General features: G+C 34.9%; 1 protein-coding gene across 9 annotated transcripts in view; it reads left to right on the top strand.

Moving 5' to 3' along the window:
- UBE3A (ubiquitin protein ligase E3A) overlaps positions 1–18,136 on the top strand; it is a 95,136-nt gene that overhangs the window by 36,927 nt on the left and 40,073 nt on the right. For 8 of the 9 annotated variants that reach the window (XM_086711335.1, XM_086711337.1, XM_086711338.1 and 5 more), the window contains one exon: positions 14,972–15,279. The exons of the other annotated variant lie outside the window; for it this stretch is intronic. In XM_086711335.1, coding sequence (XP_086567461.1) covers positions 14,972–15,279 — 308 coding nt within the window. The remainder of the gene's footprint in view (positions 1–14,971; positions 15,280–18,136) is intronic. 9 annotated transcript variants of the gene reach the window in all.

The following is an 18,136-nucleotide window of genomic DNA, read 5'->3' on the forward strand; positions in this document are numbered from 1 at the left end:
TCAGCATAAAAATTCCTGCTCCTTTGAGGCTATGCATTCTGGCTATGTCATCTTTATGGCTATGTCTGTCTTCATTGTTAGTCACTTCTCAGTCTTTGAAGTACTCTTTTCACCTCTGTTTTGCTGCTCCTTTCCATTTCCATGGGCATGCTAATGTTTATTATTTAATGTTAATTAAAACAGCCACCTCAGGTTGTGATCTTTGTATGCTTTCTTACTTGCTTTCTCTCCTTCTGTTTTTCCTGTCTTTGAGAGGTATCCTGTGGCCCCTCTGCTGTCTTCCAGTCTCCATCCCTGGTTCTTCTGTTTCCTGAGGTGGAGTGTTTAAGTCAGACCCAGGAGATGGAATAATCATATATATGTTGCCTTTTCACTCTGTTGATGGTTTCCTTTGCTGTGCAGAAGTTCACTGTAGTCTCATTTGTCTATTTTTGCTTTTGTTTTATGTGGTTTTAGCTGTGCTTTTGGTGTTACATTGCCCAACCCAGTGTAATGAAGCTATTTCCCTATGTTTATTTTTGGAGTTTTGTAATGTTGGGTTTTATGTTTAGGTCTTTATTTATTTTTTAATGTTTATTTTTGAGAGAGAGAGAGAGAGAGTTGTGTGTGTGTGTGTGTGTGTGTGCGCGCGCACGCACGCATGAGTTGGGGAGGGGCAGAGAGAGGAGGACAGAAGATCTGAAGTGGGCTCTATGCTGACATCAGAGAGCTTGATGTTGGGCTCAAACATATAAACTCTGAGATCCTGACCTGAGCCGAAGTCAGATGCTCAACTGACTGAGCCATCCAGGCGCCCCTATTTGTTTTAATGTTTATTTATTTATTTAGACAGAGTGTGAGTAGGAGAGGGTCAGAGAGAGAGGGAGAGAGAGAATCCCAAGCAGGCTCCACCCTGTAACCATAGAGCCCCACATGAGGCTCGATCCCATGAACTGTGAAATCACAATTCAAGCCAAAATCAAGAGTCGGTTACTCAACCACCCAGGCCCCCGTATGTTTAGTTCTTTAATCCATTTTGGTTAACCTTTTTTTTTTTAATGTAGTATAAGATGTAAGGCTCCAACTTCATTCTTTTGCATTTGGATATCCAGGTTTCCCAGCACCATTTGTGGAAGAGGCTCTTGTTCCCCCATTGGATAGCCTTGGCATCTTGCCACAGTTTATTTGACCATATATGTGAGTTTATTTTTGGGTTCTCTGATGTGTTTCATTGGTCTGTGTCTTGTCTTTATGCCGGTACATTACTGTTTTGGTTTCTGTAGCTTTGTAAGATGTTTTAAGTCAGGAAGTATGAGACTGGCTTTGTTTTCTTTCTCAAGATTGTTTTTGTTGTTTGGGTCCTATTGATATTCCATATGAATTTTAGATTTTTTTTTTTTATTATTTTATTTAAAACATGCCAGTTCAGTAGGGTTTGAATTGAATATGTAGATTGTTTTGGGTAGAATGGGCATTTAAAAATATTAAGTCTTACCGTGAACACAGCATGTTTACATTTGTGTCTTTAGTTTCTTTCAGCAGTATTTCATAGTTTTCATTGTATATTTTTCATTGTTCTCTTTATCCATTGTTTCCCTTTTAGTGTTTTCAGTTATCCATGGTCAACTGCATTGTGGAAGCAGATGATGATTCTTCTTCGGTGTTGTCAGATTTTGGTCAATAGTAGCCTAATACTACATCACAAGGCATCTATCATTCACCTTATTTCATTTCATCACATAGGCATTTTATCATCTCACATCATTAGAAGGTTGAGTACAGTACAATAAGGTAGTTTGAGAGAAAGACCACATTCACGTAACTTTATATTGTAATTGTTCTATTTCATTATTATTGTTACTGTCTTAACTGTGCTTAATTTATTAATTAAACTTTATCAAAAGTATCAATAGGAAAATACATATATAGGTTTTGGTACTGTTGTGGTTTCACACATCTGTTGGAGTCCTTAGAGTCCCCACAAATAAGGGGGACTGTTACATAAGTCTACTTCCTTAGTTAAGTTTCTTTAGTAAAGTATTTTTTTCTTTTTGATGCTTTTGTAAATGGGAATATTTTTTATTTCCTTTTGTTCACTGTTTATAGAAATACAACTGGATTTTGCATTGGTTGACTTTTGTATCCTGTAATTTTACTAAGTTTGATTTATTCTAACAGTTTTTTTACAGGGTCTAAATTTAGGGTTTTCTACACATAAGATCATGTCATCCGCAAACAGAGATAATTTTGTTTCTTCCTTTCCAATTTGGATGTCTAATTGCTTTGTCTAGGATTTCTAGTACTGTTTTGAAAAGAAATGGTAACAATGGGCATCCTTGCCTTGTTCCTTATTTTAGAGGGAAAGCTTTCAGTTTTATACCATTACGTATAATCTTCGCTCTGGGCTTTTCATATATGGCTTTTATTGTGTTGAAGTAATTTCCTTCCTTGTCTAGTTTGTGGAATGTTTTTATTATGAAAGGATCTTGATTTTTGTCAAATGCTTTTTCTGTGTCAGTGGAGTGATCATGTTATTTTTGTAATTTTGATAATTCATTGTGTTGGATTGATTGATTTTTGTATGGTGAAGCATCCTTACATTCCAGGAATAAATTCCACTTGGTGATGATATAACTCTTTTAATGTATTGTTAAATTCTAACTGCCTAGTATTTCATTGAGGGTTTTTGCATCAATAATCATTAGGGATATTTGTCTGTATTTTTCTTTTCTTCTTTGTCTTATTTTGGTATCAGGGTAATGTTGGCCTCATGGGATGAGTTTTACAGTATTCCCTTCACTTCAGGTTTTTGGAGGAGTTAGAGAAGGGTTCTTGTTAATTTTTTTTTTTTTTTTTAAATCATTGGTAGATTCTCCATTGAAACTGTCTGATTCTGGGTTATTCATTGTTGGGAAGTTTTGTATTACTGATTCAGTCTTTTTACTAGTTACAGGTTGCTTCGGATTTTTTATTTCCTCATGATTCTGTCCTGTTAGATTATATGTTTCTAGAAATATACTCATTTCTTCTAAGTTATCCAATTTTTCGCATGTGTTGACAGCAGTCTCTTATGATCCTTTTTATTCTTATGGTATCTGTTATAATGTGTCTTTTTTCATTTTTGACTTTTGTTTTATGAGCATTTTCTCTTGGTCTAATTAACGGTTTGTTGATATTCTTAATAGTCTCCAAAAACCAATACTAAATTGTTGAATTTTTATTTTTCTGTCTCTATTTCGTTTAATTGTGCTGTAATCTTTATTATTCCCTCCTTTGATGAACTTTGAGTTAGTTTTTCTAATTTCTTGAAGTCTGAAGTTAGGTTGTTCATTTGCGGTCTTTGTTTTTTACTATAGGCATTTACTACTATGAATTTCCCTTTTCATACTGCTTTTGTGGCATTCCATACATTTTGATATGTTGTGTTTTATTGTCCTTTGTCTCCAGATATTTTCTGCTTTCCCTTCGGATTTTTTCTTCTGACATATTTGTTATTCAGGAATATGCGGTTTGATTTTCCCGTATTTTGTAAATATTCATGTTTTTCTTTTGCTTTTGATGTCTAGCTTCATTCTGTTGTAGTCAGAAAAGATACTTGGTATGATTTCAGTCTCCTTAAGTTTGTTAAAACTAACTTTATGGTATAACGTGATCTCCTGTGGAAAATGTCCCATGTACAACTGAGAAAATGTGTATTCTGTTGTTGGGTATAATGTCATGTGTGTGTCTTTAGGTCCATTTGGTCTAATGCTAAGGTCCTGTGTTTCCTAATCGGTTTTCTTTCCCATTATTGAAAGTGGGATATGGAAATGTCCTATTATTACTATGTTACTATCTTTCTTTTCTCTTTAGTTCTTTGTCATTATTTGCTTAATGTATCTGGCTGCTCTTCTGTTAGGTGCATATATATTTATAATATATATTTTTGGCGAATTAACCCTTTTATCATATAATGTGTCACTTGTTTCTTTTTTCTATATATATGTGTGTGTGTACATATTATATATAGCCGTATATATATGTATATGTATATATATAATCATTCTTTCTCTTTTTTGGTTATTATTTGCATAGGATGTCTCTTTCCATCCTTTCAGTCTGTGTATATCCTTCTATCTAATGTGAGTCTCTTGTAAGTAACATATAGTTGTGTCTTATCTTTTTTTTTTAAATCCACTCAGCCACTCTGTGTCTTTTGATTGGGGAGTTTAATCCATATACCTTTAAAGTAATTACTGATAAGGAAGACTTCCTATCGCCATTTTTATGGGTTTTGTATGTCTTGTAGTTATTTTTTTCCTTCTCTGTGAGGTCTTCCTTTGTGTTTCATTGATTTTTTTTTTTGTAGTGACATGCTGTGATTCCTGTCTCGTTTTCTTTTGTATATCTTCTCTAGGCATTTTCTTTCTGGTTACCATGGGAATTACATAAGACATCTTATAGTTGTACTATAGTTATAATCTATTTAAAACTAATAGCAATTTCAATTGCATACAAAAACTCTACTCCTTTACATCTTTCCCCCTGAAATATGTTTTGTATCAATTTTATTTATAGTTTAAAAAATGTTTTCATCTTTCGCATCTACCTGACTGATTTACTCACCACCATTACAGTATTACAGGATCCTGTATTTGTCCATATATTTACCTTTACCAAACAGTTTTATATTTTTACATGATTTTGTTATTTACAGTCCTTTTTATCTTTTTCTTTTCTTTTTTTTTCAAGTTGAAGGACTTCCTTTTTGTAAGACAGGGCTAGTAGTGAGGAACTGTCAGCTTTTGTTTATCCTTGGGAGTCTTTATTCTTCATTTAGAAAGTCAGTTTTGCTAGATACAGTGTTTTTGGTTGGCACTTATTTTTTTCAACACTTTGAATATATTATCCCACTTCTTTCTGGTCTTTCTGCAAGGTTTCTGCTGAGAAACCTGCTGATAGTCTTAGGATAGCTGCCTTTGTACATGACTAGTCATTTTTGTTTTGCTGTTTTCCAGATTCTCTCTGTCTCTGACTTCTGACAGAGATTATAGTGTGTTTTAGTATCAGCCTCTTTGGGTTCATTGTAGTTGGAGTCCTTCAAACCTCTTAAAATTAGATATCCATTTCCTTCCTTACATTTGGGAAGTGTTTGGCCATTACTTTTTCAGATAAGCTGTCTGCCACATTCTTTGTTCTCATGGAATTCCTCTAAGTGCATATATTAGTAGGGTTGGTGGTGTCCTACAAGTGTCTTGGGGTTTCTTCACTTTTCTTCCGTTTTAAAAATTGCCTCTGACTCAGTAATTTCAAATGGCCTGACTTTGGGTTTATTTTCTTTCTTTTGTTTGATTAAGTCTATTGTTCCCTCGTGAATTTTCAGTTCAGTTATTGTATTCTTTTTATTTCTAGAATTTTTGGTTAGTTATTTTTTATATTTTTTGCTGATGAATTCTTTTTTTGTGTATGCATGGTGATTTCATCTAGTTGTTTTTCTTGTGTTCTCTTGTAACAAATTGAGTTTCCCTAAGACAGTTATGTTGCATTTTTGTCAGGTAATTCATAGGTCTCTGCTTCTTTAAGGTCATTTCTAGAGCTTGATTTTGTTCCTTTGATTGGAATTGGACTGTAATTTCTTGGTTTTGGGGGGGGGGTACTTTGTAGTTTTTAATATGCGTTTTAATTTTGTGTGTGTGTGTATAGATTTTGCCTCTGATAAAAACAACCACCTCTTCCAGTCTCTCTGAATTGGCTTCATTGAGGGGAAGACCTTCATTAGAGATTCTTGGTAACTCTAATACCTTTTATTGGGGTGTATCTTTTTCGGACTTACGCTTGTAATTTCCCAGTGAAAGACTTAATTGGTTTCTTTTTCAAGAGCTTCAAGTACTCTAGTCCTGAAACAAGCCAGTGTTTTCTGTAGCCTCTAGGCGTCCAGTATATGCTGGTTCCATCAGTGCTCCAAGTCTGGCCAATACAAAAACTTGTCCCTTTGACAGCTCCTTTCACCCCAAAAAACAGGAATGTTGGACATAATTCCAATGGGTGAAGCTGCAGGTTGAGCTTTTCATCATGAGTATGAACTGTGCCATCTTGGGGAGGGATTGATACAGTTGAAATGAAAGTTTTTCTTACATATATCTGGCTCTTTTTGGCTTGGAGCTTGCTTGGGGTACTGCAACTTTCTAACTGGTTTCTAGAGGTCTCATAAAGAGTTTTTGGACCATGTATATAAGTTAATGTTCCTGTGAGGGAATAAATTCTGGAGCTTCTTTTTCCTCCATCTTGCAGACATCTCTCCTGGTTGGCTTTTTATCTTTGTTCAGATAAATTTAGTATTTCTCCAATTCATTTGGTCGGAGGAAAATGCCAGAAGATTTATCACCTATACAAAGCTAACTTAGACATATTAGTAAATTATCTTTAGTATAAGTTCAAAGATCTGTTTCAGGATTTTCTCATTATAACACTGAAAAGTCTACTTGTTTCTCAACAGTATCTATAAAAGCTATTGTTTCTAATAACTCCAAGGTTTAGTCAGCTCCCTAAACCCCTAAAAAAGAGGATTTTGTAAGAGTGATTAAAATATTCAGAATGTAAAATAACCCATTAACCAGATCTTTATCACAAAATTTTGGGCATATTGCCTGGTCCATGGTAGACACAGAAGTATGTTATCAACCAAGGAATGAATTTCTGTCTTGATTATATTCGAATTAGAAAGAAAAAAAAAATCAAAGACTATATTTCATGATTGTCACAGATAATTGATAGATACCCTATACTAATGCCAACAAGTATTTTGTGTTTTTGTGTTTCTATCCTTTTAGGATCTTAATTAGAGGGTGGCAGATGGATATAGTTCGTTTTTTGTTCATTACAACTTCACCATAAAATGTGATACTTTTTTAAAAAACAGGTTAAAGGTAAATAAATATTTTGTTCTACAATTTTACTTCATGTTTAATGTATAACACACACTCTGGGCATTGAGATTATAAAGCTCAATAAAGTAATACTTTGGGATTATTATTATGTTGAGTTTATCATAGTAAAATATGCTGATTTATATTTATATTTTTCTCCTGAAAATATATCTTATTCTGTAGTTAATGGATTATTGGTAGGATATAGTGTAATAATGACTTCAGAATTGTACGTTCAGTCTTGAAATAATCTAACATTTCATGCAGTTCCATTGTAACAGACCCAACCTTAAACCTAACAGCTATGTTACAGATGTTTTATGTCATCCAATTTTCTAAGGTGTAATACTACCTTGGATATCATTGTTCACTCTTCCAAAATTTTTATGTTAAATATAACTTTAGGGGAGGGGATGGAGTGTTTACAAAGCCAACATCCCAAAAGGAACAGAGAGACACACTACTTTGAGAAATCAGTAAGCAAGTGTTTATTAGCTTTATAGATTGAGCATACAAGCCTTTTTATCTCTGGCGTCTCGATTCCTCACATCTTCATTTAACTTCATCTTCAGTTAAAGTCACTCTGCTTACATTGACTTTTTTATCTTTGCCTTTTTATCTTCTTTTATTATTTTATACTCTATCATTAGCTTTTTTATTATATAAATATTTTTTTAGAGAGAGCGCATAAGTGGAGGGGAGGGTTGGGAGAATCTGAAGCAGGTTCCACGCTCAGTGTAGAGCCCATTGCTGGGCTCAATCTCATGAACCTGGGATTATGACCTGAGCCGAAATCAAGAGTCAGATGCTTAACCGTCTGAGCCACCCAGACGCCCCTGTCTACCATTAGTTTTTATGTTAACATGTCACAGTTACTATTTCTTTTATGTTCTACCGTTTTTAATTGATTCCAATCTTGTTTGCTCATTGTTCGTTAACACATCTTCCCTTTCTGACAGTAGCAGTTTCTGTGGTTTCATCTTTTTTGTTCCTGTATTCATTACTTATTTTTCAGCTACCTGTTTAATATCTTTTTTCAACTTTCATCTACTTTATCATTGGCCATCATTTCAGTGATCCTAACCCCAGTGCTTTGCTATTGGTATAGGAATATTAAAAATACTTTCCTAATATTTGTCTCCTTGACAAGTAAACTAAGTTGCTATATGTATTTATGGTCATCTCATAGCTTTTCTTTTTATTATCATTATTATAGGGGTTTTTGTTTGTTGAGTACTGGATTGATTCAAAACTAGCTTCAAAGTCAGAAAACATTGATGACACATTGGTTTTTCTGTTTTGGCCACTGATGGCTAAAATCATTTCCTCTGCCAGTTGACCTCTCAGAAGTTATAGTATGTATTGTAACAGTATTTTCCCCCAGTGTTTTATTTTGGAAACTTGGAAACATGCAGCAAAGTTGAAAGTGTTCTGCAATGGACACAATATACCTGCCATCTAGATTTTACTATTAATACTTACCTTGTATTGTCACATATCCATCCTTCTGTCCATCATTCCATCTTTATTTTTTCATGCATTTCAAAGTTAATTGCTGACCTTAGTGCCCTTCTCCCAAGAGTGAAACTAATTTTTAAAAGACTTCTGTCCAGTTTTCTAGAGTAACTCTGGCCCTCTATATATAATTTATTCCATAGGACATTTATTTGTAGAACTGTCTCACTGAGCCATGGAAGTAAAATAAATAAATAGAAAGTGTTGTCTGATTGATTGATTGATTTTTGAGAGAGAGAGACAGAGCACAAGTGGGGGAGGGACAGAGAGAGAGAGGGAGACTCAGAATCTGAAATACGCTCCAGGCTCTGAGCTGTCAGCACAGAGCCTGACACAGGGCTCAAACCCATGAACTGTGAGATCATGATGTGAGCCGAAGTTGGACTCTTCACCGACTGAGCCACCCAGGTGCCCCGATGTTGTCTATTTTAAATGCATATATTTAGTTGTCTACTTTGAGAGCTTTCTCATCAGATCTCACTTGGCCCTCCTCCATTATTGACTCCGTAAGAAAAGTCCATGAAATGTGAAAAAAATACAGAATATAGAAAGTAAGCCATATTTTTAACTTTTTGAGAAGCCCCCATACTGTTTTCCAGAGTGGCTGTACCAGTTTGCATTGCCACCAGCAGTGCAAGAGGGTTCCCCTTTCTCCACAACACCTGTTGTTTCTTGTGTTGTTGATTTTAGCCATTCTGACACATGTGAGGCAGTGCCACATTTTAGTTTTGATTTGTATTTCCCTGATGATGAGTGATGTCGAACATCTTTTCCTGTGTCTGTGGGCCACCTGGATGTCTTCCTTGGGAAAATAATCTATTCATGTCTTCTGTCCATTTTTAGATTGGATTATTGGGTTTTTTGATGTTTTATAAGTTCTTTATATATTTTTGATACTAACCTTTTATCAGATATGCCATTTGGAAATACCTTCTCCCATTCTGTAGGCTGCCTTTTAGTTTTGTTGGTTGTGTCCTTCACCATGCAGAAGCTTTTATTTTGATGAAGCCCAAAGAGTTTATTTTTGCTTTTGTTTCCCTTGCCTCAGGAGACAGATCTAGAAAGAAGTTGCTATGACCAGTGTCAAAGAGGTTACTGTGTGTTCTCCTATAGGATTTTTATAGTTTCAATTGTACTACCAGGTATTGAACCAGGGAATGCAAAAACACTAATTCAAAGGGATACATGGCACCTTGATGTTTATAGCAGCATTATCTAAAAAGGAAAAATTATGGAAACAGGCCAGATAACAACTGATGAATGCATAAGGAAGATGTGGCGTATATACACAATGGAATATTACTCAGCCATAAAAAAGAATGAAATCTTGCCATTTGCAGCAACATTCATGGCGCTAGAGAGTCTTATGCTAAGTGAAATAAGTCAGCTGGAGAAAGACAAAATACCATATAATTTCACTCATGTAGAATTTAAGAAACAAAACAAACATGGGGGGGAGGCATTGCAAGAGAAGAAAACCAAGAAACAGACTCTTAATTATAGAGAACAAACTGATGGTTACAAGAGGGGAGGTGGGTGGAGGGGATAGGTGGTCGGGATTTACAAGTGCACTTGTGATGAGCACCAAGTGTTGTATGGAAGTGTTGAATCCTTCTATTGTACACTTGAAATTAATACTGCACTGTATGTTAACTAACTGGAATTTAAATAAAAACTTAAAAAAAAATAAGGCCTAGCGCGTATTGTAGTTTTGATTATGAATAGCAGATAGGGGTCACTAGAGGGGTCTGGTTAAGGAAGGATCTCTCTTCGTTTCTTTCCTTTTTGTTATCTCCTTTTCTTCCTTTCTTTTTTTCTCTTCTCCTTCCATTTTCTCTCTTTCTCTCTCTTTTAATCATAGTTGGGGAAAAGTACATGTTTTGCTGCATTGATTTGTTGAGGGGAAAGAGTGAGCCGACCATGTGATGATAAGGAAATGTCACTGGAGAGCAAGGAACACAGACTCTAAATTAAGAGTTGGGAAATTTTTTCTGTAAGGGGCCAGGTGGTATTTATTTTAGGATTTACAAGCCATACAATCTCTTTTAAAACTACTCAACTCTGTTGTTGTAGTGCAAAACAGCCATAGACAATATATAAATTATTGAGCTTGGCTATGTTTTAATAAGACTTTATGGTTGTTTGTTTGTTTTTTTATGGCAGGCTAGATTTGGCCCACAAGCTATGATTTGGTGACTCCTACTGTATAGGGATTAACCTTGTACAAGTTACTTATAAAAATGTCATTATTAGTGTACACATTGTCAACATAGGAGTCTTTTTTAATGCTCTATTAGATGGGGATACAGAATTGGACAGATATAATTCAGGGTGTCATTGGTGTGAGGAAAGAAGAAAAATGTTTAAAATGGTTGATTCCACTGATAACCTGGAGGTTCTGGCATGGCCTCCTTTCAGTCCTGTTTCAGCTGTGTAGCTGCTATTTGTATGTCCCGGGCAGAGAAGCAGACTGAATAGAGAGGGCTACGTTCCCCTGTCTGGTATTAAATCTCCCCTTAGTGGTATTTAAAACCCAAGTTGTTGAGTCAAGCCTGGGTTCAAATCTCTTATCAGATGTGTGACTTGTGATGTAACTGCTCTGAGCATCAGCAGAATGATAGTTTATCTAGCCAATTCATAAGCTTACGAGGATCTTAGTCATAACAATAATAGCAGCTAACACATGGCACTTACTATATCCCAGGCAGTGTTCTAACTATGTATATTAACTCATTTAATTCTCTCACAGCCATGGTAATTGTATACCATCATTTTAATGATGAAGAAGCTGAGACACAGAAATGTTGTCAGTAAATCATTCAAGGCCACATAGTTAATAAATGCCAGAGCCAACATGTGAACTTGGGCAGTCTGGCTTCATAGTGCAAGCTCTTAACTGCTAGGCTTTACTGCCTTCTAAGGTGAGAACATCTGTAGCATATAGGTTTTCAAGAAATTGTAGATATATTAACTTTACAGAATATTTTGGTATCTCTTCAAAAAACTTAGTGTACTTATGAGATAGCAGGTATGCATAAATAGGAGATTCAGATTTTGATTTTTTCAGGTTTTTTGCTTTTTTCAATTACATATTATTCCTGGGATTTTTTTTCCCCCCGTTAGAGTCATTAGTGCTACTATTCTTAAGAATTGTTTTGAAATGAATCCCTTTCTGTGAGGCAGTATAGTGGAAATGAGCCAGAAGACCCCTGACTCCTGTTTTTGTCCTGATTCTGCATTTTCCTTTGTGTGATCTTGGTTACATAATTTTACTCTTTTAATTGTCTTTTAGCTGTCAACTGAAGATAATCCTCAAAGTAATGGGATTCAAATGAGATAACCTACGCCAGAGTGCCTAGCAGTATGTCTAGTATGTTATCAGACACTCATCAAATACTAGTACCTTGTTCACCTACTATATTACATAGCATAACCTAAACCTTAGTACTGAAGGGAATCTTAAGATGGGAGAACTGAGGCCCAGAGAACTACTCATTCAGAACTGTATAGGTAATTAGAGGCAAAAGGAGCTATCACTTAATGTAGGTCTTCTAATTTCTCAGTCTTGTCCTATTTTTACTGTTCACACTCCTTTATGCATTACATACAGAAGCATTATGTAATATGGCTGAGTTTTGGGGGGACTTTTCTTCGAACAAAACATGACACTCTTATTAAGGAAAATAATAAGAGTGTTTGGTATTTTGAATTTTGTAATTAACTACTAAAAAAATCATAGGGACAATTTAATAAATCTTGAGGCTCTTTAAATCATGTATATGAAGTTATAAAGCTGTTAACGTTTCCTCATTTGTATTTATTTTTAATATACAAGTAGCATGTTTATTATAGAAAAAGTAAATTAGAAGCAAAGTATGGAAGAATTCAAAAAACCCATTCAGTCAACATCAGTTAGAGAAAATGACTGTTAACACTTTGAAATAAAAGTGGCCTCATCTTAAACTTAAAACTTTGTAACTGACTTTTGTCCATTAGTGATGAATGAAGAAGACTATTCCTTGCCAAATTCAGATCTTGGTGATTTCATTTATTCCATTATGTGAATTGTTGCAGTTCATTTAAGTAATCCCATATTATGTAAATGGGCATTTCATTTTTTCCAAATTCCACAGAAACAATGCATTTTTGCACAGTTTTCCAGTTAATTTCACTTGATTTCTGATTTTTCATTTTTAACTTTGTGTTCAATAATTTTCCTCCAGAATAGAAATACATACATACCTATTTACATTTTCACTAGGGAAAGCTACTATATTTTGGGAGATGATGGTATAAATCTTCTTGAGGCTATATTTCTCTTTACATGTCACTTTAATATTTTGCATAGTGACATATCTGGCATAATCTTTAATTTTCAAAAGTTGGATTGTTTGTAGCTACATCTAAAATAACTAAGTGCTGCTGATGAAAATTTTAAGTGTGTGTTTTACGTTTGTCTTCTTTCTCTGTATGCATTAATTTGCATGGCACATTTAAAAAATAGATGCATCAAAATGAGTGTTTTTGAGTTACAGTTGACCCTTGAACAACATAGGTTTGAACTGCATTCACTTACATGAGGGTTTTTTTAAACTCACATATTGATAAATCCACTAGAGTACTGTAAATGTATTCTTACGATTTTCTTAATATTTTATTTTCTCTAGCTTACATTAATGTAAAAATATGTAATACATGTAACATACAAAATATGTGTTAATCACTTCTTTATATTATTGGTAAGGCTTCTGGTCAATAGTAGGCTGTTTGTAGTTAAGTTATGAGAGCATCTAAAGTTACTTGCAGATTTTAACTCTGCAAAGTGTTTGCACCACTAATGCCAACATTGTTCAAGAGTTAATTGTGCTAGTCTTTGTCACTTAGTTTAGGGACAAAGTCCTACTTTTGAGACAGAATTCGACTTAATTAGTATGTCCCTTATCTACTGTTCATTTGCCTTATTGTTCAGTTTCTCATGATGAACAAGAGGTATCTCACAATTAACAAAATGTGAACCCTACTGTCCTTTGCCATTTAGTCTTACATGTTAGTAAGGTAATTGTAGGAACATTTTGAGAGTTAGGTAATTTCTTTTTTTTATGGTTTTGATTACTTGTAGTTTTTATTCCCATGCATGTGAATTTGAGACCAAAAGGAATAGCTGTGAATTCTGTTTCTTTGGATGTAGACTGCTTTCCTTAAATTATGGTAATCTCACATCATCAGACAGTACAAGCATAGATCTTAGAGTTGAATAAACCATAGAGATAGATATTGTAGTCCAGCTCCTTGCTTGATGAAATAATCTCTTCCTCAGTATCTTTGGAAGCTCTGCTGGAACAGCCAGTTAAGAATGTTAATCTACATACTTTGACTTCACAAGTAAATGAAACATAAAATTTTGCCCTACGGGAACTTAAAATATTCTAGGTTTCTGTGACACGGGATTAAGGAGCAAGTTCAAGGACATGTTTTGGGTTCAGGATTGTATGCTCAGAATCATTTTCTTGGAGTATAACACAGTTTTGGCTATTTCATTTATAGGTTATTTTTAAATCCCTCATATGGTAGATAATTGGAGGAAAAAACTTTTTTGTTCCAGATAGAAGTTCTTTGTTAACTATTAATCTAGTATTTATAAATTGTTAAAATAGTAATTATATAAAGGAAAGCTGGATTGATACTTTTAACTAGACTCTTATTTTCTTAATGTCAGTTGTTTAAAGTGATAAAATACAAAACTCTTGGCCATAAACCTTCTGATTTTCATCTGTTGTGCTAAACAGTTTAAGCACATATACCATCGAATAAAGTCCCCCCCACACACTTTTTTTAAGCCAAAGAGAAGCATAATCTATTAAAACAATGATTTTGATAAATATTGCTGTTCTTTTTTTTTTTTAATTTTTTTTAATGTTTATTCATTTTTGAGAGACACAGAGACGGAGTGTGAATGGGGGAAGGGCAGAGAGAGAGAGGGAGACACAGAATCCGAAGCAGGCTCCAGGCTCTGAGCTGTCTGCACAGAACCCGACGTGGGGCTCGAACCCACGAACCGTGAGATCCTCACCTGAGCCAAAGTTAGATGCTTAACCGACTGAGCCACCCAGGTGTCCCTGCTGTTCTTTATCATAGTATCTTAGCATTTATCTAGTTAAAAGTTTTATTTATGTAAATAGTGGATCTCCATTTTCTTTTTTTTTTTTTAATTTTTTTTTTAACGTTTATTTATTTTTGAGACAGAGAGAGACAGAGCATGAATGGGGGAGGGTCAGAGAGAGGGAGACACAGAATCTGAAACAGGCTCCAGGCTCTGAGCTGTCAGCACAGAGCCCGACGCGGGGCTCGAACTCACGGAGTGTGAGATCGTGACCTGAGCCGAAGTCGGCCGTTTAACCGACTGAGCCACCCAGGCGCCCCCGGGTCTCCATTTTCTAAACCTCATCTTAAATTTGCCAGTTTTTTACTTCAGTGCTTGACTAACTTGCCTTGCCTTATGATCTGTTGAGCTTTTTACATGAGAGCTATACTAATCTTAATCACTGTGCTCATTGTTTGAATGTTTGCTACAGGAAGCGAGCAGCTGCAAAGCATCTAATAGAACGCTACTACCACCAGTTAACTGAGGGCTGTGGAAATGAGGCCTGCACGAATGAGTTTTGTGCTTCCTGTCCAACTTTTCTTCGTATGGATAACAATGCAGCAGCTATTAAAGCCCTCGAGCTTTATAAGATTAATGCAAAACTCTGTGATCCTCATCCCTCCAAGAAAGGAGCAAGCTCAGCTTACCTTGAAAACTCGAAAGGTGCCCCTAACAACTCCTGCTCTGACATAAAAATGAACAAGAAGGAAGGACAAGGAGCAAGAGATGATTTTAGAGGTAAGATGTTCTATTTTTGGGAACTTTTGACTGAAAAACCAGATTGGAGATTTAAATAATTTGTGAGGTTCTTACTTGTTTTGTCTAATTGTGTGACATTAAGACATATTAGTATAGTGGTATTTATTTACCACTGTATATATATATTTATTGTGGCAAAGGACAAACTAATAATTGAACTAATTATTTGACTGCATTTTATAGTTCTAATGGTCTCTAATGAGAAGCAGATTAAATTCCAAAAGTTTCTTTAATAGATTGATTGGAACTTTTGAACATTTTTCCTAAGTAGTAGTCTCCTAAACTAGGCTATAGAATCTAATGAAATTATCAAATAGCTGGACTGAATATCTGGAATGAATTGTGGAACCTGAGCACTATTAGGTGAAAGAAGCAGAAAGAAGTGGTGGCAGTCTTTTCCATTTCTGAGGGCACAGCAAAATTTTGTAGCCGTTACTTGAGAAATAATTCAGTTTTTCTTTCTAATATTCTTCCCATATCCTGCTCAGCTTCTTCTCGGGATTTGGTACACTCATGCTGCCAAGAATCATCACCTACTTATTAATGGCAGTCTTTACCCAAGCCTTTGTTTTCTAAATGATCCTGTATTCCAAAATTGTTTAAAGAAAATTTTTTTTTAACCTTCAAATCCAAGCTTTCTTTTCCTCAGTGAAGATAATCAATGTTAGTAACAAAGTAGTTGAATTTCTAAATAACTGACAGTGTGCATAATACCTACCAGAGGTATTTTAAAAAAGGAAGCTTTTTGTTTAAGACGTCTAAGTTGGAGAACACCTCAAAAGTTTCAGTAACATGATTTGAATGCAAGTTTAATTTTAATTGGTGATATGGAATTGTATTATATCTTTTAGTCTAATTTCATAGTATAACTAATTTCATAACTTTATACCACTTTATTGCTCCTAAATGCATGGTTCTGTTACATGAATTAGCTCACACAGTGTGAATAAGTAGGTGAATGTTGTCAGTGTGTACAATGTGGAAGTTGCATTGACTCCATTATACCCATTTCCCAATTTAGAAAAAAAATTTTTTTAATGTTTATTTTTGAGAGAGAGAGAGCAAGTGAGCACAGGTTGGGGAGGAACAGAGAGAGAGGGAGACACAGAATCCAAAGCAGGCTCTAGGCCCTGAGCTGTCAGCACAGAGCCCAACATGGAGCTCGAACGCATGAACCACGAGATCATGACCTGAGCCCAAGTTGGACACTTAACTGACTGAGCCACCCAGAGACCCCCCCGTACCCATTTCCCCATTAAGTGTGCACCACAGAGTAGCAATTACTAAATGTAAATGTGCTGGTGCAGTTGAATACAGCTAGCCATGGAGATTATGGTACAGGGCAGATGGACACATCTTTTTGGCTATGTGCTTCATTGTAGGTGTTATTGAATGTTTATCCCTGTTTTTGCTCTCTATGTAATTTATCAATTCCTTGTACTTTCTCCCAATACGTTACTCTCTCTGCTGCTCCTCCCTTTTTTCTGCAACTTTCTATATTTCCTACAATATTTTTTCTACGAGGAATTACAAATGCATTAACTACACTAGTACTTTTTATTGTTAATTATATTTGTTAGTTCTATACATATTTAGTAGTTTGCCCCAAACTCTGTTTTTGGATAAAAATTTTCTTAAGTATAAAATTTTACAGAATGTATTTTCAGGAACACACATTTATTTATTACAAAATATACTGGTATACCCTATGGGAATGTTCTTTCGTTTAACATTTTCTTAGTAGAGCATCTCTTTTTAAACATTGTGAATGCTTATATCTCTAATTATAATTTTTTTAACTAATTTATGTCTGAAAAACTCAGTTCAGTTTAAAAATTTTTTTTAATTTTTAATTTTTTTAAACGTTTATTTTTGAGAGAGAAAGAGTACAAACAGGGGAGGGATAGAGAAAGGGAGACACAGAATCTGAAGCAAGCTCCAGGCTCTGAGCTGTCATCACAGAGCCCGATGAGGGGGCTCGAACCCGGGATCACGAGATCCTGACCTGAGCTGAAAAGTCAGGAGGCTTAACCAACTGAGCCACAGGTGTCCCCTCAGTTCAACATTTTAAACAAAACTCTGTGTAGGGAAATTGATACATTTTATATTATACATTATATAGAATTAGTAGAATGTCTGATTCACTTGAAGATGTTCTGAACAGCATGTCAACAAAAAGGGTGTGTGGGTCTAGAATGTTGCTGTCCCTTAAGATAGTTCATGTTACTGCATGCAAAACAACTCTTTGTTAATAAGTTTATGATTTGATGAATAGGAAGCAGAGTTTTTAGGTCCTAGCAAGGTAGTTATAATAGGTATTCTGTTTTGGTTACATTTTAGGAAATTAGATAGGGGTTTTGTTTTGTCTTGTAAGATGTTAAATTTTGTTTCCAATGGAAATAATGGGAAATAAGCTTCCAGTTAACAGTTTCATACTTTTCAGGAAGAGATTACTGATGTTAAGCAGAATTCCCCACTATCTGAAAATAGAGCATTCTTATGAAACCTTTCATGAGCCAAAATGGCATATAATAAGTGAAGAAGTGATTATCATTAGTTTCTATAGAAAAAATTTTGAGGTTCTCTTACCCAAAAAATAACCTCTCTCTTAACACAAAATAACACAAACTCTTTTTTTTTGCTTTTTAACTTTCTTTGTATAAACAAAGTAGCCTAATGGAAACTTTCGAAAAGCACTCCTATGTATCCTGGAACAAACCTGAGGATTAACTCTTAAAGAGTTAAAACCCATAAAGGAAACTATAGGTATATTAGTATATCTACTACTAAAAATTAGGAGATTTTTGTTGTACTCACAGTGTGAGTTAATCATAGC

The sequence above is a fragment of the Puma concolor genome, chromosome B3 (genome assembly GCF_028749965.1).
Source record: "Puma concolor isolate L17-30 chromosome B3, mPumCon1.1.hap2, whole genome shotgun sequence".
Taxonomy (NCBI): Eukaryota; Metazoa; Chordata; class Mammalia; order Carnivora; family Felidae; genus Puma; species Puma concolor.